The sequence below is a fragment of the Neopsephotus bourkii genome, unplaced genomic scaffold, assembly GCF_033783945.1.
Source record: "Neopsephotus bourkii isolate Nb327-2 ecotype Australia unplaced genomic scaffold, CSIRO-AGI_Nbou_v1 NB_1663, whole genome shotgun sequence".
Lineage (NCBI taxonomy): Eukaryota > Metazoa > Chordata > Aves > Psittaciformes > Psittacidae > Neopsephotus > Neopsephotus bourkii.
In genome coordinates, this window is record NW_026902137.1 from 6,892,231 (window position 1) to 6,918,339 (window position 26,109).

Here is a 26,109-nt window from a genome sequence, read left to right on the forward strand (position 1 = left end):
CAGCCCAAGTGTTAGGCAGGCGGCTGCTGAGTGATGCAGAGTTGGGCTCCGCAGAGGATAGCGGGGAGGCGTTTGGAGGAGCCCGCGGTGGTGGCTGGAATTCCTGTTGCCATAACAACCCAATGCAGGCCTTAAATATAGAACCAGTTTTACCCCATAGCTCCCCTCTGTCCTACCTTCTATAATACAGGAGCAAATGGGCTTTGCTTCCTTCTTGCTGCTACGGTCAGAAACATCAGAAATGGATCCAGCTCTGCAGCAACGCAAAGTGCGGTAGGTGTTGTGTGTGAGGTCAGGACGCCCACTAATACTGGGTCTGGTGGTCCTGCTCCATACAGAGGTTTGGTGTGTGGGCTCCAAATGCTGGTCTAGCTCAGTGAAAATCCTTGGATAGGTTGGACTGAAAGACAAAATCCTCTAGCAAGAATGGGGAACCATTAACTGCTGAAGCAGCTTCTTCCCTGCTGCAGCTTTGCCATGGAGGCTGGGAGAGGACCACCACTGCTTTGGGGATGTACAAGAGGTAGAGATGGGCAAGGATGGAGACAAACCACCCCAGAGCATCACATCAAGCTTACTATGTCCAGGGGCTTGTTGTTTGCCAAAGGAAAGTTCCAGTGAAGGGGCTGCCCTGGTTCTGTGAGCTACCCTATTTCTTTTTCCTTTGCAAATGCTGTCCAAAGAACTGATGCCTCTGGGGTCTTCCTCCCTGTGACCCCCTGCTACTGTTCCATTCTCATGAGGTCAGGAGACTCCAAAGAACCAAGGGACATGCATCAAGCTGGCTGCACCAGAGATGGATCAAATAGCTGAGATGTGGCATTTTTTTTCCAAGGAACTTAAATAGAGCAGATTTCTCAATGCAGACAACACCAAGAAAGATTTCCAGGAGGAGGGTTCCTCAGTGCTGCAGCATGCCACGGGGAGCAGGAGCAAGTGTGTTGGACAGCAGCATGCAGTCAGTGGCATCAAGCAGTAAGCATGCAGCAAGTCTGAAGTGTGGCTCTCCTCCACAGTGTGCTCCTAGTGATGGTGATGCTGATGAATCCAGCTGAAGTCCCTTAGCCTTGGAGAAAGACCATCACATAGAAAAATCACCGGATACCTTTGGTATCTCCAGTGTATGATCATGCAGTGAAACAACCTGTTAAATTTATGCTTATTCCTCAGCAAACTGTATGGATGTCTTTAGAAATTCATACTCATCTTTTTAATTAGGTGTTGGGTTTTATACTTTTGATCAAGAGAGTCGCAAACTGCAGGAATTATTTACTGGTGCAATATAGCGGGAGAGCTCCCAAGATCCTGACTCCACTGTAACAAGTGGAGTTAAGTGTAATTTCATTCCTTTAGTTTGTTCGAAGGATATTTGGATTGCAAAATCAAGCATCTGATTGCTATGAAATGCTAAAATTAGTGTTTTCCCATAAAATCCTAATTCTTCTCCTGTTAATCTGCAGAGAGGTGCAACCTGAGAATGTCAGATGAATCCCTTATTTTTTTATTTCTTTTCCAATAACCATCTTGTCCCTGTTAATGTGTAATTTTTCCTTGATCTGGTCATTGAAAATAGCTAATTTTCCTGAAATGGCATTTTATTCCTACTAGAGACCAACAAATGATATGGAAAATTCCAAGCTCAACAGGTTTAATTTTGGCAGAGATACAAGTAGCTGAACATGGAATAACTTGGGTAGGTCAAACAGGTGTCTTCCAAATGCAGCAGCAGAAGTGGGCTCTTCTGAATTGACTGTTTTACCATTTTAGATGTATTTTCCTCCTGTTGGCCTCTTCTGAATCGGAGTTGAAAGAGATCAGATCACAAATAATGGGGTTTAAGAAGGAAAGATGCTGTTTTGGGATGCCACAGCCAGAAAAGGACATCAGAGTTCAATATAAAGTGAAAAGTGAGTAAACCAGCAAGAGCTTGCCTTCCATCCCCTGGTCATCTTCCACTTCTCCATATGCTTGTTGATAATAGTTACTGTGCTGCTTTTTAACCAAGAAATGTATTGACTAGTCCATTGTAATGAAGAGCTGGTAGAAAACGTTGCACTCAGCTTTGTAGCTCTGAGACTGAAGCTTTGATGCTGAGTGTCTGGGGGTTCTTGGGGGAGGTCCAGCATGCTGTGCAGTCATTTTGAGTAACTAAACACTAGATACACTCGAAAAGAACTGCATCCTGGAGGCATATTTCAAGGGAGAACATAACTGTCAGAATCTATAGGATGTAACTTGCAATTAAGTTTGCACATTCAGCCATTTTCTTGCAAATCCTTGGGAAGATGGGAAATAAATATAGCTAATGGACTCATGAGCTCAAGTATGCACAACACTGTGCTTTTATTTCTAGAGAGAGCCCCAGGGTCTGGACAGAGAGCTGATGTTCCTTGATGGCAGCATAGCAAGTGAGAACTGGAGGGAAGATGCTCTGGAGTGACTCAGCATCCTGATTGTATGTATAAAGTGCATTAGTGCAATATTTAGATGCTGGGAAAAATTCCTGTTGGAGTTCAGGCTCCCAGCCCGAGCACGGGCTGGTCCAGGAGACCTTCACACAGCACGGCTGGGCAGGAGATGCTCAGTTGGGTGTTTAAAAGTCTCAGCTGTGTTTGCATTGGTGCTTCCCAAGGGCTGGAGCCTGTGCAGCGTGCTTGGCTCAGAGCTGCTGCGGTGCCTTCTCATTGCACCAGGGAGCTGCTGCCCCGTGCAGCTTTCCCTAGTAGACCAGCTATGTTTGAAGCAGGAAAGAGGAGGCAGTAGCTGGTTTTATGACCCTTTATTCTGTACCTGGAGAGACCTATTTTTCTTGAGAGCTAAAGCAGGACTTTTCAGCGCCTTTGGTAAGCCTGGTGGTACCCAGCGCAAAGGCATGGAAGGACTACGGCTTGCTTTGCCTGTAATTACTGATGTTTGTACGTGCCCTCCTGCAAGGCACTGGCTGGAAAGTACATCTCCCATGCTGCAGCTTTCCAGGCTGCTCACTGCTGAGACAGCCTCCTGCTCTATTTTGGGGGTGCTTCTGCAGGGTATGGAAAGACTGCATTAAATCCTGGAAACTGAGCAGGCCAAAAGATTTACTTGTATCTACAAAGTCACCCCCCCAAAAAATGTGCTTTAGCCCATATTAGGGCTGGAGCATCACATTTCTCCTGATGAAGCAAATGGTTGGGAGATTTGGTCTCAGATTGCACTGCAAAGACTTGTAAAACAAACCACTGAAGTTTCTGGGATGGTTCCCAAGGCATTGCTGCTTGTTTGTCCTTGTTTCTATCCTAATTAATCTTTTTCCACAGGGAAACTTTTGTTTTAGTCAGTTTCTTGCAAACTGAGCTGGTCTTTCTTGGTTTGCTAAATTAAAATCCATGAAGATGGAAGCTTTAAGAAAAGATCCTTTGAGACCTGTTGTTCACATTGTTGATTCTGACTTTAAAGCAGGATGGCCGGTGCACATCCTCTCTGCACACACATCTGTACAAGACAAAGCCAGGATCTTTGGTAAGCAAGAAAGAAAAACCAAGGGACAGCGTTTCTAATGTCACATGCTCAGTGGTCCATGACCTGTGCAACATTACTTTGAGTCTTTGTATGGCTGCAGTAGGACACGCTGTTTGACACTCATGGGTCCTTCTACAGTGACCTGTCAGTGGCTAATGTCATCTCAGCATCCATAGAGAAGAGGTGGAGGAGAGCTGCTAGCCCCCAGGGCTGGAAAAGCTGAGCTATCCTCAAGTTATAGTTACAGATGCTTCAAGCAAATCTAGTTTTTATTACAGAATAAAATACATTTATTACACTGAAAAAACTACGCGAGCTCGAAAATCGTGCTTTTTACAATGCATGTTTGAATTCCCCCGTCTGCAGTGTTCCTTGGGGCTGTTAGCTGTTTTAACTGGAAAAGCAGCTGCTGGGACCCTGGGTAATTGCTCTCAGAGGCAGCGTGTTCCCTGCAGCCCCCAACCCTTGGGATTCACTCAGCCCACATTGGTCTCTGAACTGCTACCATCCACCTCCCTTCCTCCTTTCCTTTGAAGGCAGGGCTCAGGAGAGCAAAGACCAGGGTTTGTGCAGTCCCATGTGGCACCCCAAAAGTCAATTCATATTTTACCAGGTCTTTTTCTGCAGAAAGAAGAAAAACTCCCCTGCAGGATAAATAGCTTTGGGCTAGGAATAAATTGTAGCTGCTTTATGAACCATAAGATCCATTGAAATGATACTTGTGTTACCCTTAGTAATCAGAAAAGCCGAATTGCTGCTTGGTTCCCTAAGTCCCCCCCTGCACAGCCCTTCCTCTATCAAAGGGATCTGACTGGGCAAGGCAGGCAAAGATCACCCCCACACGCACTGGGCTTGAGGAGGAGGCTTTGATATATTGCTGAGCAGAGGTATTTAATTAACCTTCTCTATTGATTTTGATTAAGAACCACCTTCACTTTTTATGTGCAAGAGAAAGAGACTGTCTGAGGAGCAGCCATCTGTGAGATGCACAAGTGAGTGCTGGGATGGGTTTGGTTTGCTCACCTCTGGTTTTCCAGTGCAAGACTGGGGCTGACCACTGTGAACACGCCAGAAAACAGAGACAGGGTGAAGAAACCTGGAGAGAACATTTCCACATGCCCTGTGCTCCCCAGCACGCAGGGTGATACAGGTGGTGTGTGAGGGGTGGAGAAACACCCTGCTCCTTCCAGCAAGCAAGCAATGGCCTCCAAGCAGAGGATCTGTGTTGAGGTTGAAGGGAAGAAGGAAGGTGGGCTTTTAGTCCAGGTGCCAGGGCAGAGGATGTCAGTGCTTCCAGCTGTGCTGATCCCCAAGGCAGAGGTGTGAGAGGATCACCCCTTAACATCCTCACACAGCCCCAAAGGCCAGCAGCTCCCCAGGGCTCCAGCTGGGTACTCTGTCTTGTTCCACACCCCATCAGGAGTGAGGAGGTAAGTTGAAAATGAGGGCTAAGCTTGAACTTGAAAGCCCGTCAAAGGATTTTGGAGAACAACTGTGGACCACTGAAATGGCTGCTTGCTCTTGAAGGATGTTGGTGAGTGATGATCTTGGGAATTTGCTGGGGTTTTCTGATTTACTGGGGCATAACTGCCTGAATTAAAGGCCTTTTAAATTTTGCATTATGTTGGCTGGATTGTTAATATTTAATGTATGCAAATAGATGAAGGTAGGTAGCTGGCAACTCTCTTAAAATAAAAATCTCTAATGCAATAATCCGAAGGAATCTTTGCCATTATTCCTTTGGTTACTGGAATGGGAAAACGTAAATGCCAGGAGCAGGGAGGGAAACCTCACTGTGCCAGGGGCCATGTGAATGGGGATGGTCAGAAGCTTGCAGCCTGAAAGACAGGGAGGACATAGGGGCAGGAGTTTGTTCCCAGTTAGTGAAGGCTGTGACCATGTCAAGTTCTCATGTTTCATCATTGCCCTTAAACCAGCTCTCCACGATGTGGTTCACTGGGATGGGTGTTTCTGCCCCACGGCTGTGACTGCCGTGCCCATGCATGGAGCAGGAGATGCTTCCCAGGATGGGGGTCATGCTGATGGTTTGTAACCTGGGGCCTCTCCTCTTCCCTTCAGGCCCCTGCCCTTCCCAGCCAGCAGGGACTTCAAGAGCAAGTGGATGGGAGCACCCACGGCTGCTGCCCCAAAGGCTCTCACTACCTGCAGAGCTGCAGGAGCTGGGCCAGACCACATCTCTTCATCTGCTTACAGCCAGGCGGCAGTGACTGCTGCCTTCCCCAGGGAACCTTCCTGCTGAATCCCCCTCTGGAGCTGGCAGGAATTTCAAAGGCTTCCCTGCCACATCCTCTGCCCTTCGCACACAGGTGCTTTACACAAGAGCTGTGTTGTAACTGTTGTGCAGAAAACAAAGCATTCACCAGGATTTTTAACTCTGGGCTATCATGAGGAGTTTGGGCAGCTAAATGCTTTTTAGAGCACTCCAGCACAAGAAGTTCAGAGATGAAAGAGATTTCTAAACCATTGACCTTTTTAGCTGTTTAGTCACACTGGAAAATGAGTCTCAACGGGGCAGGGATGATGGGGTCAGACATTGAGGTAAAGGTTTTACTGCAAGGCTGTGGGGAATTTTGGTGCCTAAACTTAGAGTTGGGAGTGGATTTGAGCCTCTTTGTGCTGCAGGACTTGAGCAGGGGTCTCTGCTCGCTGGACAAGTGCTCATTGCTGGTTTGAGCACTTGTCAAACCTGGTTTGCTCCCACCTTTTCCAAATGCATCTTTGAAAAGCAAAATGACAAGTAAGCAATGAGCTGAAAGATGCAGCACATAAAGCTACCTTTAGGAGAAGGTCTCAGGCTGCAAATCCAAGGCAAAGGAGAAATGTCCCTGACACCCTCAAAGAGAAGCCATCCAAGCATCCATAAATATGATCTTAAGATGGCTCCAACCTCCATTGAGCACTGCAGCAATACCTGTTGTGCTCTCATCATCCTCCACTCCAAGATCGAGGAAGCAGAGCTGTGTTTTCAGTAGTTTATTGCAGTGTTTTCAATCTGCAGGATTACATCCAGTTTGTTCTTTCTGGTTAGCTGGTGCTGGGTATTATTCCCCTGCAGAACTCATGTGTACAGCAAAAGGGTATGTTTAGAAGAGCCTATTAAAATTCATGGGGAGTAGTGCTGTCCTGTGTGAGGAAGTTTTATCCGAGACAGGCTATGAGAATGGCTTATTGCAGCCTTCTGCATCACCCACAGACACTCTGGGGGAAAACAGGGAAGGAGAACAGAGTGTTAGATAAGCTGTTTTAAAATGATCTTCATAATCCTGCAAATTAGAATTCATTTCATTAGATACAAGTTACAGATGCAAAATAACCCAAGAAAGGCTGGAAGTGGCCCTTTCCAGAGACAATTTGGGCTATTCCTGCAGCTGTGACTGGATGTCACTGAAACCAAAGCTCTCCCACCCCTCCAAGAAGCCACCCTCATTGATGGCACAAGATGGCCAGCCTTCCCTCCAGGACCTGCCCCTAGGGGACCTAGATCCCCTTAGTACTAGAAATAACATTGAGTAGTTGCTTGAAATTAGATTTGACCCCCCTCTGTCACTTCGCAGCCATTGGTGTGAGGTTTCCTGGCCCCAAAGCAGCTCCAGATTTTACTGCTGTTGAATGGCACAAAGGAGGGGAGAAGGAACGGTGTGATTACTCAGGCCTTAGGGCAGTTGAGATGAGGGAATTGCCAGGTTCATGCATGTCCTTCAAATCCTGCCTGTTTTCTGCCAGTTCCTCATGAAGATGAGCACCAAAAGGCTTAAACTGTTGGGTGTTTCCATCAGCCTTATTCTGAGATGTGCTGCTCTTGTAAATGCTTCTGCCTCTGATGGTGAGAGCCTCCGACAAACGTGCTCCCCGTTAGCTGCAGTAACAGAAACAGCAATCTTGGTAGGATTCATTAAGGGATCTCTCTTAAGTTTTAAAGTACCTTTAGCTGCTCATTCACCCCCCACCCCATGCAGTTTTTGGCAGGTCACTTTAATCCTTCGCAGTCTCAATTTCCTTCAGTCTGAAAGAGGATATTATAGTACTTTCCTCCCAGGAACTGTCTGAAATGGATCCGCATATGCAAGAACAGAGCAGTTCTTACTCTCATTACCCTGAGAAAACTTGCCATGCTTCAGGACATTCCAGTGATGGCATTTTTCCAGCATTAGACCCCAAAGTAAGTTTGCCTTTGTGTCGTGGTTTGGCCGAGTTAAGTTTTTGCTTTGCCTCTGAGGTTAAATCCTCAGCCTGTGTTTGTTAAAGAGGACCTGGGCAAGAGATGGGCCAGGGATGGGAATCAGGTGGCTGTGGGGCAGGAGGGAATCCTAGTGGGAATGTGTTCAGGTCCCAGATACCTTGTTGTGACATCCCCACATCAAGGAACTCCATCCCTAAGCTCAGGTGGAAGCTGTTTAGGGAGGTGACCTGTCTTCTCCTCCCCTGCTGTGTGGATGCTGTAAGCAGCCACATTTTGGAGTGCCCTTCAGAGCCCAGGCTCCTTTGCAACATCACTTGTGTTTGCCTCAACCACATGGGGAAGATGCTGCCAGGGACTGGAACGGGGAAGCTCTTTAGGAGGCCCAATTACCAGATATACTGCTTGCAGTCTCATTGCCAAAAGCCTTCTCTGAAAGTCGAGCCAGCATATTCTCTAGCAGGAGAAGGTGGACTTGTTGTTCCCTCCACTGCTCTTTCTCAGCACTCATGCCCTCCTGTTGCGACTCTCTCCAAGCAGACTTGTTCTCCAAATGCTGGTTAAAGCAGTCAGGCTTCCTCCAACCCAGGAAGAGGAATGAAACCCTGCGCCTCTGAATCAGAGGGACTTTTTTGTAATGCACAGGTCTGATGGCAAACATGGTAGGGTCAATAACATTCACCTAGTTTCTGTTACATCCCTATTTGCACCTTCTCTTCAGACCTGGGGCTTCACCAGCTAAGCTGCCTTCCCCCAGATGCCAGAGGGATCCCAGCCACTGTGGGAGCTTAGAGAGGGCATCAGTCCTGTCCATGAATTCCATGAATGATACTGCATCTAGGTCCTGCACCCTCGCTCTCCCAATGGGGTTGGTGGGCCACAGCCCCCAGATGATGTAAATGGCTGCAGGACCATTTCCAGTGCTCATCAGCGGAAAGCAGCCCAGATGGATGGGCACTTGGTAACCCCTGTGAGAGAGACGTCACATCCTTGCCTCTGCAAAGACTGGCCAACCCCTCTAGCTCTGCTGCCCTCCCTCCTGACTGATGGCGAGGTGACTATTGTGAGCCTTCAGCTCTTCTGGGGCTAATAAATCTGCAGGTACTGAATAGTGTAACAAGTCAATTTGCTTTACAGAGCTCGGTGCTTAAAGCTAACCATTAGATAATGTATTACAAGCAGCTGGTTTTTGCTCCATGCCAGTCCTGCCTGAACAGCATAAGCCAGAAGGATGGAACATCCTCCAAGTCCCTCTATGGGATGCAAAGGCTGATGGAGTCCCGCTGCCACGGGTCCTTCCTGGGCAGGACAGTGAACCAGGGGCCCCAAGGATTTGGCCTATGGTACTGACAGGTAGGAGCAAATTAATGTCTCAGGTCATTCTGCAAATTCCCTAGCAGGTAGGTGGCAAGGACAAACTGGCCATTGGAGACCATTTATTCCTCAACTAGGAGAAAGGTTTGTGTATTTTTCTTCCCTAAAGTAATTGTATTTGGTCTCAAACCCAATGTGAACAAGATAGGCTCACACACCTGGTCACCTTAGGGAATAGGCTGGTGTTTCCACAGCTTTCAGTCAGTCTTCCAGACTCATCCTCATCAAGATAAGAGGAAAGGTGGATCTGGTAGAGCCATCCTTGGGAAGAGGAGCCGTGGGGTCTGTGCCTGTGGTCAGTGAGAGCAGAGAGGAGATTTAATAGATGTGCGGGAGGAAATGCACATCCTGGGAAAGGCAGAAAGCTGGAGCCAGGGGGGTGGCTCTGAATGTGCTTTGTGGGAACCTGAACCAAGAAGCTTCTCTGATAACCAATTTGCACTGGCGTGTTTCCTGCCCTCTTCCCAAAGACAAAAGGAGCCCAACTCTTGGTGCTGGCTACGCACCAAGAGCTGTTTGCAGGGCTGGTGCCAGGCAAACTGTGGTGTAGCTTGGGTCTGCCCCTCTGGGAGGTGACAGGAGGGAGAGAAGTCCAGGGGGGAATTTGGGCACTCCTGGGACTTCAAAATGGATGTGAAAAGTTTAGGTAAGCTGGAAACAACTCTTTACAGTGGATACCATCCTCCCAGACACGAGACAGGGCTGTTCTTACCAGTCTTTTTCATAGCCAAGAGTCTTCAGAGACTTTGCCCTCTGCCAAAGTACATTTGCTCTCTGGTACCTGGTTCCTGCTGAGATCTCTTTGCCCTTCCTTCCTCCATCTCCCACTTGGGCAGACATCCAGTGCAGCAGCTCATCCTTCCCAGATCCTTTGGTGCTTCTCTGAGGACTCAGAGAGCATGGCAGAGGTCAGGCCCCGCTTCCTGGACCAATGAGCTGTTATGGACTTATATGTAAGTAGTTTGGGAAAGGCTTTCTTTTACCACGATGAGAAGAGGAGCTGGCAAAGGACAAGAGTGAATGGAGGAGCATGCTGGGGGCCAGGAAAGCTGTGGTTACCAAGGCTTCACCTCGCATGCAGAGCTTGCTCGCCCGTGGCGCTGTACGCTGGCAACTACAGCTGAACTCCTCCAAAAGGGGCTTTCGGTAGCGGAGAATGTGATGGTGGAGGCCAGCCACTGCTGACATTGCCATCCGAGCTCTGCCTCTCTCCTGAGGAAAGCCTGGTCTTTTGAAGGTTCATTTTTGGATTGTATTTTTCTGTCTGCTTCCTGTATTTTTCCCTGGTGTTCCAGCGTTTCCACGCTCCTGGGCTCTCGGTGGCACAACCACTCCGCAGTCAGTTCTTGTTCCACTTTTTGACACTCGCTACAGATCTCTGCCAAGAAACCTGATATCCCCCCCCCCCCCCATTTAAGGAAAAAAATTGGACTCTAAAAGAAAATCTCAATTGTACCTAAAGTGTTTCTGGGCTGGAGAGACAATCCCTGGAAATTAAGGGAATCCTTAAAGGGACACAGTAAGAAACACTGTGTGACGGAGACAGCTTATTGTGTGTGGTTTTCTTTCCCGCTCACAAGGACAAGTCCCAAGCCCTTAGGCTGCAAGAGCAATATGAGTTATTGTTGCATCTTATAGCTTGTTTTAGAATGTGAAACCCAGCATCCCCTCAGCACCAGGAACCAGCCAAAACTCGTGGACCACCAAAGCTGCTGCGCCCATCTCTGCTGGAAGCCCATTGTTCCACATACCATCGCTGTGACATGGATGAGTGCTTGCTTACGGGCTGGGAGAGGAGCCTTCCTTTTCTCAAAGCCCTTTGTTTTTATGTGACCAGTAGAATGATGTAAATCAGCCTCCCCTCTTGCTTCTCAGGGTGGACAAGAAGATTCCAGACTGTTGTATGGGAGTGGGTGTTCGTGAAGATGTGATACTTCTCCTTATACAGGCAGAGGAGTCACTGCAGATCAGCAGAGGGATATTTCCACATTTAGGCCCAGCCTATTTCCATATCATGTTGTAGCTCAAAAACACTGTCTTACAGACCTTTTCTGCCAGGCAGGTGAAATCCAGATGCGTATATACCATTGACTGCAAGTCCAGGAGAACATATACTTGCCATACTCTGCATATTTCTTCTAAAGTAATTGAGGTTTAAAGTGTTTCCCTGTCAATAGCTGCTGTAATACTTGGAAAAGAACAGTGTTTGCCACAGACTGCATTCAAGCATTTGCCTGGCTCCACGGGCTGTGGAAATAACAAACCATAAATTAAGTCTGCAGAAGCTGAGGGTACAAAAATATCAATGGAAAGGTATATCCAAACCAGGAGTGGGTTAGATAACCTTGGAGAGGAGCAAGCAGGCTCCACGTTTCTGCATCCTCAGGCCTGCACTGCCCCTTGCTGACAAACTCTCTATTGTGGGACGAAAAGTGCTGCAGGAACAGCCGTCCTGGGGGTGGAAACCTATTCTCCTCTCCCCAGACTCCTGGATCATCCCAGGCACAGCCAGTGGAAGGGTCTGCCCTGGGCATGGCTCCCTCTTGCATCTTCTATCTGAGATAGTGAGGTTCTTCAGTGCTGACAAGGAGGCACATGTGGAAGGGTGAGTAGACAGCAGTGGAGGAGTCTGTGCTTTACACTGACCCTTCACATGCCCCCCTCCACGCCTGGTTCTCTAGACCTTCAGCAGAACATGTGAATGACATTGGCAGGGTAGCAAGAGTGATCCAGGAAGATAATAACCCTACGTTGCTTCTCTCACAGTGATTTAACTGCATTGAATCTGGTGCATCTCCCTGCATTAGGCTGCTTGTCATCCTCCCTCCCAGCATCCTCTTCCCACAACAGATCCATCAGCGTTTGTCACAAGGGGAGATAATTTGCCCTGGATGCCAGTGCTAAAAAACAAATGACTTGCTCTCCTGCAGCACCTGCCAGCTGGAAGTTTCAAAGCACTTTGTAATCATTAACTTCGGAGCTCTGATCAGGGGTTTCCATCTCTGCTGTAAGAGGACTAAAGTAGGGTCTGGAGGTGGAATGAGGGGAAAGTGAGAGGAGAACTGAAGTGTTCTGGATACTGCTTGTCGTTTTAATGTGGTAGGGGGAGCTACTTCATTTGAGGGGTGCTAGTCTGGGATTCAGCTGGTCAACAAGTTTTATGCCCAATTCTTTCTTCCACTTCCCCTCTGGGTGAGCTTGCTTTGCTGGATCTTCATTTCCTCATCAGCAAAAAGTTAAGTAGTGACCACTTCTCCTTGTAAGAAATCCTGAAATGTAGAGATGACATCCAGTTGTGGTGGGGTCTGGAGAAAAGCAAACGGTGTTTGGGATTTCAGGAAGCTATCTTTAAGGAAGATGTGGACATTTAAACACCAAATATAATAACATAACATTGATATTGGGTACACTGGACATTGGGTACATGGGAGCCAAGTCTGGGCTAAGGAAAGAAGAACAGCAAGTAGGGAAAAGCAGCAATGAGGGTCTTTTCCCTTAGTTAATCACTTAAAACAACCACCTGGCTCCTATTTTGGAAACCTTGTAGTTAGAATTGTCACTAGAGTCCAAAAGCCATGGTCAATCAATACAAGAGGAGAAAGGGCTAACAAGCATTTCTGTGTACCTCTGGTATACCAGCCTAAGCAGGTGAAGTGCATTAAGTGATGCTAATGTACCCATTAAATGGTGCTAATGGAGCTCTGGGCTCCCTGTGAGGTCCATTTCCCCTGTTGGGAGTGAAGGAAGAAGACGAGAAGGACAGAGTGGCAGAGTGATACTTTGAGTGCTGTGCTGTTGCCTGGAAAGTCACTCTTTTCTCCATTTCTGCTGTGTTTTCAGGTTAGTAAGAGCTTTTTATTTATTCATAGTCCTAATCAGGAGCAGAATTCCACTGCTATTCCTCCTACCTGCAAATACACACAACCATCCTGAGATCAGGCTTTTCCCTTTGAGGGTTCTTGGGGTGAGAATAAGGGCCAGGTTCACTCCTCAGCCACAGAGAAATGTGCAGCCGTTCTGAGCTCAGCTGCTCCTGGCTTAGCAAGCAGGGCCTGGGAAGCAATAGGGGCCCTGCTGGGCTTATCAGTGCTCTCTGCTCATCATCTTTTTCCTGGCACCAGTCCCTGCTCCTGTTTTCATGGATGATACCACCGGCAGTGGAGAATGACTGGAACAGACCTATCCCCTTAAGGAAGGATGTTCTGGCTCTCCCCACTGTGCTAGGTCCCTTCTAGGCGCCTCCGAGCTGGAGATCAGCCCCGGGGCGGTGGGACCCAGCCAGGAAAGCGTTAACCTTCCCTGCAATGCTGCATCCCAGCTCACGGTGGAGCTGCCTTCCTCTCTTCCACCCCCAACTTCCAATTCACTCCAAACAGCTCCGGGACAGAATTGCAGGGAAAAGCTGGAGGTTCAGACTAGACTTGTTGATCTCCGTTCCGAGGCAGCAGAAGGAAGCACCGAAGCTTTCCTTTGTGTCTGCACCGAGAGAGAGCCTGGGGGGGGCGGGGGCAGATGCGGTTTCGGCGTTGACTGTAGGCAGGAGTGAGGAGCCGCCGCCGAGGGAAGGCCTTGGAAGGCTTCCTGCCGAAGGAGCCGATTTACCTCGTTTCCCTTCCCCTCCCCCCGGGCTCCGCGGACAGCCGGGAGCGCCGCCGCCATCCCTCCTCCTTGAGGCTGCCCGCGGGGGGATGCGAGCGGGGCCGCCGCTGCTGCCCGCCCCGCCGCAGGATGTAGCCACCCTCGGCCCCGCACAGCCCCGCACCGCCTCGCTGGGAGCCCGCAGGAGGAGGTAGGTGCGGGCCGGCCTCGGGCCGAGGGACGGGAGCCTTTCCCTGTGTATAGCGGCGGCCGGGAGGCAGCGGCGGTGTTTGGTTCTTGAGGCTGGGGGTACCTGGATCGGTGGGGAGGGCGGTGAAGCCCCGGAGCTGCGCCAGTTGAGCGTGGGGGAGCCCTTCTTTTCTGCGCCCGGGTTTCTCTCCGTGCCATCTTGTGTAAGCAACAGTGCTCAGGGCTGTCATAAGGCACCCAGCTTTGCTAGGAAGGTTCGGGGCTTTTGCCTTATTCCGAATTCCGGTTTTCGTTGATTTCCCTGTTATGCAGAGGTCGGCGTGGGGTGTGTGTGTGGGTGTCCCTGGGCAGTCCAGAGAGGGAGAGCGAGTCGTCAGAATGGTTGCAAATTCCCCTTTTACCTTCCACAGCGGTTTCCTCGGGGAAATCTGCAAGGCTGGAGTTAAAAACAGCCTCCGCGCCTCCCTGCAGCCTACATGGCTGGACAGGGCGGGGGGCACCGCCGGTTCCCAGGAGGGCAGTTTCCCCGGCTGGGTCGTGGGGGCACCTGGGGTCCGCGGTCCCGCAGGGCCCGTCTGCGGGAGAAAGCGGTGGCAGGGCCGGCACGCTCCTAGCCGGTTGCCGAATGGGGGACAAGGGGCCAGCGCACCCTGGGTAGCGGCTCGGAGCCTTTTTGGGGCTCATTGCTGAGTGGCGCTCGGGGGTGGGGGGAGCTCTGTGCCCTCTCCTGTCAGTCAGCACTTCTCCGGCCTCTGCTAGCAGAGGCTCTGGGGCTGGCCCAGCCTTCGCGGCTCTCCCGGACGGGGTGTGCAAGCGACCCTCCCGGGCAGAGGAAGGGGGCACCGGGCCGCCGCCCGGGGGAGCTCGGCGGCAGCAGCCGGGCCGACACGTGGGATCGGGCGGCCTTCAGCACCGCGGACAGCGCCCGGGGCTGCTCGGAGCTCGGTTCAGCACCGCCCGGGCGGACAGCGCCGCCGCCCCCCGCAGATTAGCGGGGCCGGGCGCCCCCCGCGGGGATAAGGCAGCGCCGAGGCGGGCGCAGGTCAGCGGGCGGGGACCCATGGTTGGCTTCTCTTGCAGCTCTGGGGCATGGAGGGGAAGGAGAGGTGAGGAGAGCCGGACCCCGCGCACCCTGCCCCACGCCGCACCTTGGAGCGTCCAGCCTGAGGGGGACCAGAGATGCCTCTGGGGATGAATAAGCATGGATCTCGCTCTACTACCTCTTTGCCTCCGGACCCCACCGAGATCGTCAGGAGCAAGGCCTGCTCCCGAAGGGTCAAGCTCAACGTGGGGGGGCTGGCCCACGAGGTTCTCTGGCGGACCTTGGACAGGTTGCCGCGGACCAGGCTGGGTAAGCTCAGAGACTGCAACACACACGACTCCCTTATGGAGATCTGTGATGACTACAACCTGGAGGAGAATGAGTACTTCTTTGACAGGCATCCCGGGGCATTCACCTCAATCTTGAACTTCTACCGTACTGGCAAGCTGCACATGATGGAGGAGATGTGCGCCTTGTCCTTCAGCCAGGAGCTGGACTACTGGGGGGTGGATGAGATCTACCTGGAGTCCTGCTGCCAGGCCCGCTACCACCAGAAGAAGGAGCAGATGAATGAGGAGTTGAAGAGAGAAGCTGAGACACTGAGGGAAAGGGAAGGGGAGGAATTTGATAACACTTGCTGTGCTGACAAAAGGAAAAAGCTCTGGGACCTCCTGGAGAAGCCCAACTCCTCCGTAGCGGCCAAGGTAAGGACTCCACATTTATTTTCAAGTGTTGTCTGTATTGGCTCATTTCTGGTGGTGCTTACATGAAGTGTTGTCCTGCTAGCCTTGCTTTAGTGTCTAGGGACTTGTGGCTGGATGGATGTTGTGAGTAAAGGGCAGAAAGGCCTCTCAGGTGCACACAGGTTTTAAGGTATCTTTTTTGGTGTAGTTTGGAAAGAATCTAGTTTAAGCATCCCTGGGGCAGCCCAGGCTGCTGACCGGGGGGAAGCAGCTTCACTGACCTGTGGGCCAACAGCATACACTGACTGCTGTGGCTGGAGGCTGTAGACTTGCTACCCAGTGTCCTGTCTTGATGTGTTTTGTAACGGATTTCTTTGGGCCTAAAATGTGTGTCCTACTGCTTAACCAAACTGGCTTTTAACAACAGGAAATCTGCTTGAACTTGTAGACTCGGGTCCAGTTAGGGAATAATGCTTTGCCTTCTAGGACCTAAATCAAAGTTCTCTGGTGAAATACATCTCCTAGGTATTTGTATCAGCACTTTTAGTCAGAAGCTACTTTCCTTTTGAATTTCATGCTTTGCCTGATTCGAGACTATTTTAAGTCTCCATGTGCAATGCTGCTGTGGCTCTGTCTCTGTCAATAGTTGAAGAACTGTTTACTCTGAAGTTGGTGCCAGTGTAAGAGATCTATTTGAAGGCATTTGGAAGATAAGACCCATGTTAGGAGAAACCAATGTCAGAGTTGGCTCTGGTATTTTAGCTGTCTCATGTTAGTCACATATCCTTTAGTTAGGAAAATCTCTGTGAACACAGTGATTCAGTAACCATGGGGACAAAAGTGAAGGGGGAGAGGTTGAAAACTGTGGGATGAATAACTGAAAAGCATGAGAGACTGAGAAGTAGGGATCAAAACTTGGATTTTCCGTGTACTGGCATCTTCACAGTATGCCAAAGAAGTAGAAAGAGGCCCCAGTTACCTCTTTAATATCACCTCCATGTTGTACGTGCATCTCCAAATGCAAACCTTGGCTCCATCCCATAGGAAGTCTGGTTTTGGTGGACTACTTATGAAAACAGATTTCTTTCCCTCTCTTACCGAAACATTGCACGTCATGAACCAACAGCATGTACAAAAGTTTGGGGAAGGGATTTTATGAAGTGTGGAGCTAAATGGCTCATTCTGGCAGGGGAAGAGAAAGGCATGGTCAGCTGCTTAACCAATTATCACTTTTCTAATGGCAAATGGAGCCCCAGAATGTCTTTTTTATTTTTTTCCTCCAAAGGCACAGATGACACTGCTGAATGCATTAATCATTTATAAGGCTCCTTTGGCAGAGTCCTGGAATCCTGAAACACAGGCCCTGGGCTTTGCTGTCTGTGGCACTGACTCAAAATCCATTAGAGACTGTTGATGTTCATGATTTATTGTGTATGAGCAGAGGTCATTCTTGCCAAATAAGTGTCTTGTGTGATTTATAAATGAAATTCACTCTAGCTTCATTTTCTGAGAAAATTCTCAGAGTAAGTGCATTCGACATTGCAGGCTGTGGATTAATTGAGTGAATGGTATTGCATTATATTGCATTATTATCCTTAGCATTTAAAGCTACCATTCTGTGACTTCATTACTGTAATGAAAATGGTGCTGTACATTCTCAGACCTCAAATATTCCAGCAGTTCACAAACATGGATTTCTCCTCATTTCAAGCATAGCAAGGCAAATGGGCATGATGAACAATTAGCTTAGCAGGCAGGGACAGCAGAGCTGCTAAGCCTATTCTTTATCCGATTTTCTCCCTGCTGGTGGGTAGCTTATTCTCTCATGCCAGAGTATGCCCTTTGCTTTGATCACCTTCATGAGAATTCAGTCCACATATTGAATAGGCTGGACTCAGCTTTCAACTTCTGATGGAAGGACGTGGGGAGAGGGACTTGGCAGCCTGACCTGTTATCTGACCTAACCAGCTGTGCCCGGGCTCTGTTTCAGGCTGCATTTTCTAAATCTGAGCTGCTACCTGATAGCTCCTGCCCAGCTTTCCTCAGGTGTCCGCTCAGTGGAACACTTCTGCTGAGGCTATGGGCCTCCAGGAGCTTCCGTCAGCTTTCCTGAAGCCAGACTGCATTTGCTTTGCCAGGTCTGGGAGCTCAAACTGTTCCTTTAGAAAGAGAACAAAGTAAACTCTTCTGAGGTTTAATGATTATCACCGAAGGACCCAAAGTCATTGTTTGAAAAGTCTGTACTACTCTCATATATTCTTTTTCTTCAGACTTGTGCCACTCAGTGCAAAGGTTTTTCCATCTAATTGGAACAAATACAGGTTACTTTCATGTTCTCTTTAAGGTATCTAGAAAATGGCTACAAGTGCAGGTTCTTCCCCAGACCCAGGACAACCCCTCTGTAAGTTATGTTCCACACCAGCAAAGTGGGCTTTCCTGCACAACACCCGACCTGACTCCTCCACAACAGCTTACTGCAGAGCTTGTCATGGTTATCCTGGTTAAATACCAAGAGGTGTTCAGTTGTGTGTGTTTAGGGTTTTTAAGGAATTATGTGATGTACCACGGGGTGGAAAATGGCATTTAAATAAGCAAAGAATTCCCCAAACCTTCGTTTTTGTTGCTGTTTTATCCACTGTGGATTTACCCGTATCTCTTGACCAATCTGTCTGGCTTTTGAACTACCTACCTCATGGCAAGCAGCGTCTTATTTATGTGTGATGCTTCACCCTATACGTGACTGGAAAGAATGCTCTGTTAGGTTTTATAATACCTGCTCTGAAAGCATCAAGATCTCTATAATGAGGCATCAGATGGTTGTTGAAGCCCCAGGCTTGCTGCCTTGTTACCCCCCAGCACTAGCAGAGGAGTGTTTGCTCCTTTCCTATAATGCTGCAGTCCTTTGCAGATGTAACCGAAGCCACACCGTCCTTGTGCAAGGTGCTGTAGAGCCATGGGGCAGCACTCCAGCCCTTCCCCAGGGTCAAGCTGCGCAACCGGTGCCTGAACTATTTCACCCATCAGCCCATTTAACTTAGAGGTGCTTGCTGTGCTGCACACGCTTGTGCTCACTTTGCCCCGTGGGAAAACTCCTATACACAAACCTGAGCACTGAGGGGCTCTCCCCCTGCTACATGAAATAATATTTAACAGCAGGTATCAGTAACAACTTACTTTTTGTCTCCCTAGACTTACAGGATATTTTAAAGGATCAGTTTCTACTGCTTTCTGTGACTATTTGCCTGCGTATGCCTGAGAGATACTCACTGCAGGCTTTGTGGATGCTTCCTCCTCTTCCTGCAATCACTGGTTTTGCTTATTTTGTCATTCTTGCTGTCTACCTCAATAGCTTGGTGGTTGTTTTTTAATTTTTTAAGTAGTCTTCCTGTACTTTGGTGCACACACATCATTTTTTAAGTATAGAGGACTCTCTGGTGCTCACTTCTGTCTGGATTTACCTAGATGAAGATGAGGTGCAGATGTTTTCTGGAGTAGGTATTACATTTTACTGTATGGCAGCTTTTCCTTTCCTCAGGAAAGAAAAGTAGCTCTCCTGAAGCCAAGCAGAACTGCTGCTTTTTCTTGGGACTAAATGTCCATGACAGAGCAGTAGTAGATAGCAGTTCTCAAGCGCTCTGGTTTGGGCTTTTAATCTTAATTACTCCTTCCCTTGCCAAGGCTAAGCCTAGGCAGCAGGTTTCTGTCACTCACAACGCAGTCAGCAGCCCTGGGTGACCAGAGCAGGGAGGGGTCCCTTCTGTAGCTGGTTGGTTTTTACTCACCAAGATAGTTAGAACTGGTGCGGGTCTCATGTGCCCAGTGAGATGTTTGTGCCCCTTGGGAGAACCAGCCTAGCTGTAATTCCAACTAGACTGCAATGACCTCCTGAAAAACATCAGGCTGCAGTTTTTCCATGCCTTCCAGTGTTAACAAATTAGACCAAGTCAACCTCTTAATTATACGCTCTTGGAAATTCTGTGATCACCTGGACCTTTCCAGCAGCTCTGCAAGAGCATTGCCCTTTTTGTCTCCTAGGAAGAAAAGAAATCCTTTCTTCTTTTAGTCCTTACGAGTTATTTCCCTGATCAATATCTGAGCAATTAGTGTTGCATGGGGTGTGTGGGGGAAGTCTGCTCGTCTTACAGACTCCTCTGCATGTGCTGGCTTCATCTATTTTTCTCTTGCTGTCCTGAAGGCTGAGAAAAACACGATGACATCACCCACTTTGCAAAATGCTTCTCTGCATATCTGCATGTCAAGTAGGATGTGCACTTCCTCTCCTCCTCGCTGCCTCCACTTCCCACTTGTCCCTGTCCTGTTGGGAGCTCGGCTGCAGCAGTCCCTCTGTTCTGACAGGTGATTTCTCATCCTTTCCCTTGCTCCTACTATGTCTTTGCCAGTGCAATATCACGTTTATCCTTGAAAACATGCAACTCCAATTCAGTAATCTTATTATGCATGCCTCTACATTTGTTGAACAGCTTTTCTCAAGCTGCCCACTGCTCTCTGCTGCTAATCTCTCGATGCATTGCTTAGGGATTCAAGAGGTTGCTCTGTAAGCTCTTTTCTTATTATTGTTGATAGTAGTGACAAAATAAGAATGATAAAGACTCTTGGAGATGCATTCGCTACATCTAGAGCTCTCTTCCCCCACATGGGCTTTCTATTCCTGGCCCTTCCTTATGGCGTGCAGTTTCATTCATCTCTAAACCTGCCTGAATTTAGCTTTCAGCAGAGGAAACCCCTCTCCCTAATTGCACGGGTCACATCTTAGCCATGTCTTGTCTGTCTCTGAGGCTCCCATCACAGGGCAGATGTTGACTTTGTCTGTTAAAGCCAAATTGCCCATATTTTCTTGCATCTCTGCCTTTTGGTTTTTTGATGCAGCTACTGCCTTGGTTTTTCTTCTATATATAGGAGACTTTTTTCCCTTCATCCTGTCTTCAGAGATCCTCAAAAGCAGAGCCTCACTCCAAAGTCTTTCCTCTGGGTAGAAGGATTCGCCACTTTGGTCTATAGCTTATTGCTGGGTTTCTAGCACAGCACTGCCCTGTGGACACATAAGCGACCACTGTTCTGTATCAATGCCTTTTTATCCTGCAGCTCCTTTCTGGGTGCTTGTCCTTCCAGTGAGCTTCTTAAATCTTTTGTCTGGGAAGCCCTAATTCCTATGTCCCTGCAATATGTCCTCTGCTTCTGTTTCACTGGTGACCTTCCCACTATGTACTGATGTGCTGCCAGCTCCCAGAACTCCTCTGCATTACAGACTCCCTAAACTCCCAGTTATTTTTGGGGGGAACCCACCAAAAAACCCAAACCAACCTAAACCCTGGTAACATTGCCAGCCTGGTAATTATGTCCTGTGATTCTTTCCCAGCTCTGAAGAGTCTTGCTGGGAGTCCTTGTAGCATAGGAGACACCCTTGCACAAAATCACATTGGCTTGTTAGTCTCCCACATCCGTAATGCAGCACCCCATACCCTTTCCTTCATGGGATACATCTGCCAACAATAAGCTGCTTTTAAACTCTCCAGGTGGAATCCTCACCCTTCAAAGGTGATCCTTTCTTCAGACCTGTTACTGCAGCCTTTGGATCCAAGGCAGCTTCCTGATGTTTCTTGCCTGTAAAGGGTTTGGGTTCAGCAGTTGAGAACCCAAGCCAAGGTCTGCAGTCTCTAAAGACCTTTTAAAAAGGAAAGGTAAAACTCATAGTTTTTCTGATGCACTTTCCATACAGTTGATGAAATATAGCATGCATAAACATATATGTAGGCATATTCCTAGATTTCTGTCTTACCTGTAACTTTTTGCTTAGGAGAACCTGGAGCAATTCTGTGGTCCTTCCTGAGCCCAAGCATCCACATCTATGTGAGACTGCTTGCCTGCCTCCGGAGGGAAGCACCAAGCTTGCTTGGGCTGAATTCCTTAGAGGATGTGTGCCACAGGAGTATAGTCGATGCTATTTTTAAAGCACGAACTCTCATTTGTACCTTTAGAAAAATCTCTCTGAGAAATTAATTCCTGTCGCTGCTCAGCCTCTGAGCAGATGCAGTTAAAGGTGCCGACATAACCAGTCAGAAATGTAAGGAAGCTTGCAAGAATGGAAAATCCCTGTTTTGCTCAGCTGTGACTGCAGAGGTTTAGTGTAATAATGGGGTTCAGAAGAGAAGTGCTGGGCCTGATTTCCCCCCCAGGAAATGCTGGCATGGTGTAATGCACACACTGTGCAGGTGCAGCTTCGGCTGGTACCTGTGCGAAGCACTGGCACGTGCTGCCGAGTCAAGCATGATGTGTCTGATGTGTGTGCACTGACTACAGAGGAGTTCAGAGCTATGCAGAGGCACTCCAGAGCTGTGTGCAAAAATCAGTTCTTTTCACTTCCTAAAGCACTTTCTTCATTTTATTCTTCTTACACAGTGGGATAAATATCCTTACCATCACATTCCTCCTTTGACCTATTCCTCATGATCCTGAAGATCACAGTTTCCTACTGATTTGTGAATACCCCCATGGAGAGGAATAATCCAATGTTACTTTAACAACATGAGTGTTTCTATTTGTCATTGCTAATGACAAAATATTTATGTCAAAGAAAGTTCACAGCTGATCACTTAGTTCTTATAATAAACACAGTCATTATGATTTACTCCATGGAGATATCTGGCAGCAATAGATGAGGCATAATGGGGCCAGTAAATGTGAGCAAGACATTGATATTAGCCTTCTCTCAAAAAGCTATATATAGAGCTATATGTTGTCATTGCTTCCACTACGTTAAGGCAGACAAGGTCCAGCCTCTTGCTGTCATGAGTTGCTCAGTTTGCTCTCAAGACCTAAAGGCTCAGCTCTGTCATTGGCTGGGTTAGCTTCCCATGCACTAGGACTGGGAGCATCAGCACTGGGGTACCACTATCATAGTGGTAGGTGAGCTCAGGCTTGGTGGTTGCTATCCTTGTGAGGCAAAACTGCTTTAAGGGCTGAGTGGATAAATCCGCTCTGCATTGCTCTGTGCCACAGACCTATGAGCTGGCAACAGCTGGCTCCCTGCCCCACACACTGTCACCTAACTGTCATGCCTGAGCTGCTTCGGCACTCTATCCTTAACATGACCTTGCCCTAAGTTTAGTCCCTGGGGCAATAACCACATGTTCACTTCTTGGTGTTCTTCATTACTCAGTACAGCAAAATTAAACCCTGTAGTAAGCTTCCCCACTGGGCTTGGCTGGTCTCTGGTTTCTGGCTCTCCTAGCTTTTCTTGGCCTCTCCTGTCTGCTTTACAACCTGAGTAGCTGAACATGTTTATCAGCAGATTTTGGTGAGGTCTCATTCTGATTTTTAGTGAAAAAAAATCTATTCCTCATTCTAGAGCAAGCCTGTAGAAGTGCTGAGCACCCCCAGGTGAGCACCATGCCTTTGTACCCTAATAGCCCCTCCCAAAATGCTGATAGTTAAACATCCAAGCATGTTTATTTTCTAGGTTCCCCACTAACACCAGCAGCCCCAGCCCTACTTCTACGGAGGGTAAAACTCCACTGAATGTAATGGGAACAGATGAGTATTATGATGTCTATGCTCATCAAGCAAAGCTCTCAAAGTGCTTTGAAAAGATGGATTAGTTAAGGCCAGGACAAACCTGTGGTATATGTATTATCCTCATCTTAAAGTGAAGAGGTGATCATTGCCAAGGTCAGTGAGGAGGGCCAGGGCACTGCAGGGGGCACCCTGGCCTTCCTCTGTCCCCAGTACATTTTCATGGTGTAGATGAGCTTCCACTGGCCCCTGCCTGCTGCCTCCACTGAGACAGTGCAGAGGGAAAGGTGCTGGCAGCCCTCTGACAGATTACCCAAGGGGAATGGAGGAACCTGTGCTCCTTGTTTCAGCAGAAGTATTCCTACTTAAATGAGCATGGGAAGGTTCTGGGAAACGTTGTCATGTTTGAGGAATGAGTGGTTGAAGTAAGATGGCAAGGTTTCCACTGGTAGATCTAAAAGCAGAAGGTATTTACTGCAGTGGTTTCAGGGTGCTCTGTTGCAGTTCTGACTGCAGGGAGGGAATGTTGTTAAGCTGATTTGAATAGCAAGAGAACACTTACGGTAGACGTATGGAATTATGTCAATGTATAGAATGTATTGTCAAATTATGAAATAAATTATAATACATATGCAACACAGTATATATTGACATGCATGCATATATACTACATTAAACTTGCCCTTCCTTATGGGAATTCCTTTGTACCAAAATTAACCTGTATAAGAAAGGTATTTATTTTCAACTAAAAACTAATCCTAGCAACCAGCTCCACTTTCAGCACAGCAAGCGTAATGAACAATTCAAACATTACTCAGCAGTAGCATCTCCTCAGACAAACCAGTTCCAGCCTTTGATAGCAACAGTATTTGTGTGAATGTGAGGGTCAGAGAATGGGGGTTTTTGGTATTGTGGGAACTCTCTTCAGCCTGGCCACAAAGAGGTACTGATGTTCTTAGGAATGTTCTCCCTTTCCCCGTTCACAAGTCTCTCCTAGACATGTCATGATTCCTGTGAGTGGTTTAGCTGAAGCTTGCAGATGCTCTGGTCCAACAATGTGAATCATCAGTCCAGTGGCTATGGATGTTCTGTGACTCTTCTCCTGAGGTGCTGGCACTGCAGTGTGGGGAAGGTGGCCTTAACTCAGTGCTGTGCATCTCGGCTGTGTCAGAAGCCCAGGTCTGGACAAGAGAAATCCATAGTAAAGCAAAACCTGAAGTACTTGTTGGTACCTGAACCTCGTATTGACAACATCCATCAGGCATCCATCAAATCTGCTTAAAACCTATGTCACTAATGACAGCTGGATGAACGGGTCAAAACAAATGGAAGGGGCAGTTTATTTCAAAGTTCATTTTTTCTGCAGTACATAGTCAGTTCCAACTATTATGAGTTGAACTTAGTGCTGTTTGGACTAAGATTCATGCAGAGCCTCTAGCCAAAAGCACAGACTAGTTTTGTTTTGTGTTTGTTTTGTCCATTTGCTCTTGCTCATTTTTTGAACAAAATCAAGTTGTAATTCTCATTTGCAGCGCTTAAAGAGCATAAACACCAGAAACACGCTTGCATTGGTACTGATGAAGAAAACATGACTGTACTTCCCAGATTTTATTTTAAATTTAAGATTTCTTGAGGGTATTTATTAAAAAGAAAACAATTCTTTTTGCTAGCAGAATGAATTGAAGATGTGAGCGGAGACGTCTGTCTTTGTCTTAATATTTGAAAGTGTTTGTAGAGGGAAAGAACTGCACTAAGTATGCTTTCCATTACAAGAAATCTCTGCCATGTGCTAGGTATGCTTTGCTTGGCTGGTTTCAATAGTGTCTGATGGTAGCATAAACTGGGAATGGAAGCATGTCGTGGCACAGAACACCAGAAGCAGCTCCTTGCTTCCCTGAGGATCCTTTTATATGACTAAATCCAGTCTTTTGTTATCATTTTTCTGCAGCAGTTCAGCATCTGCCCACCCCTGGCTTTCTCTACCCTAGCATCCAAGTGCATCATAATGTGTTTGCCCTTCCAGTTTTCTTATGAAGGAGAGCAGCACAGTTATCCCAGTTTACTTGGAGAGGGTACAGAGGGACTAACTGGCTTCTCAGGGCCTGTGATGGAGCAAGGAATTAAGCCATAATCCACCCCTAATCCCTGGACCACTTTCTTCTCTCGTGCAGCTGGAATCCATCCATACGTGTTCAAAACGCAGCTGTAACACACTTCCATGAAACTGCCCAGTAATTAATCTCAGATTGGGTTTCTTCATATTTCTTGGAATCTTGTGTGTATTTGGCACATTCTCAGCCCCTAAAAACTTCCTGCACATGGCTGCAATTTTTGTTCATTTCAAAGTATCCATCTATTGCTCAGCACACTTTATTTCTTTTGTATCACGTGCTTTTATTAACTGTACTGATCGGATATTAAACAAACCCTTTATTTCTTGTAATTGGAGCATTTAACCACTTCCACTATGAGCAATTACTGTAACATCCTTGGAGTTCTCCATGTCTGCTGTTCTTAAAAACTATGGGTTCATTGGCTGTCAGGATAGGAAAGGAGTGTAACTCACTTTCCAAGGTGATGTTTGCTATCTGCTGCCAGAAGAACCAGCCTCTCTGGTGGAATAAGGAGCTTTTACTCTTTGTGTGCTTATCTGTGAATTTCTGGTAAATGTGTTCTTCATAGCATGAAAGTTCAATCTCTTTAGAAAAGAAAAGGAAAACAACCAAAAAGTGTTGTTTTCTCTCCTGTCAATGTGCCAGAAGTTTTTTTATTAATAATACATGATAATTATACATTGAGTTTCTTAGCTTCTTTCATCTGAGTATCTTAAAGTGGTTCACAGGCATCAATTAAGTAATCCTCATGACTGCCTGGTGCAGTAACTATTACTATCAATTAGATATGACAATGTAGAAGAAATAGTAAATAAGAGAGTCTCCCAGAGACAGGCAAGAGCAAACCTGGCCTAGAAAGTGTAAAGCAAGCTGGAAAATACA

The 26,109-nt window shown here is 47.7% G+C and overlaps 1 protein-coding gene across 3 annotated transcripts in view; it reads left to right on the forward strand.

Annotated features, from left to right (window-relative positions):
- Nucleotides 1–12,096: 12,096 nt before the first annotated feature.
- The window catches only part of KCNB1 (potassium voltage-gated channel subfamily B member 1), a 127,114-nt gene continuing 113,101 nt past the window's right edge, over nucleotides 12,097–26,109 (forward strand). The window contains exons 1-2 of one of the 3 annotated variants that reach the window (XM_061375568.1): nucleotides 12,097–12,305; nucleotides 14,939–15,604. In XM_061375568.1, the coding sequence (XP_061231552.1) occupies nucleotides 15,038–15,604 (567 nt within the window). In that variant the 5' untranslated portion in view covers nucleotides 12,097–12,305; nucleotides 14,939–15,037. Of the gene's footprint in view, nucleotides 12,306–12,703; nucleotides 12,911–13,254; nucleotides 13,860–14,938; nucleotides 15,605–26,109 lie in introns of those variants that run through there. The other 2 variants (XM_061375566.1, XM_061375567.1) reach the window with 2 other exon arrangements.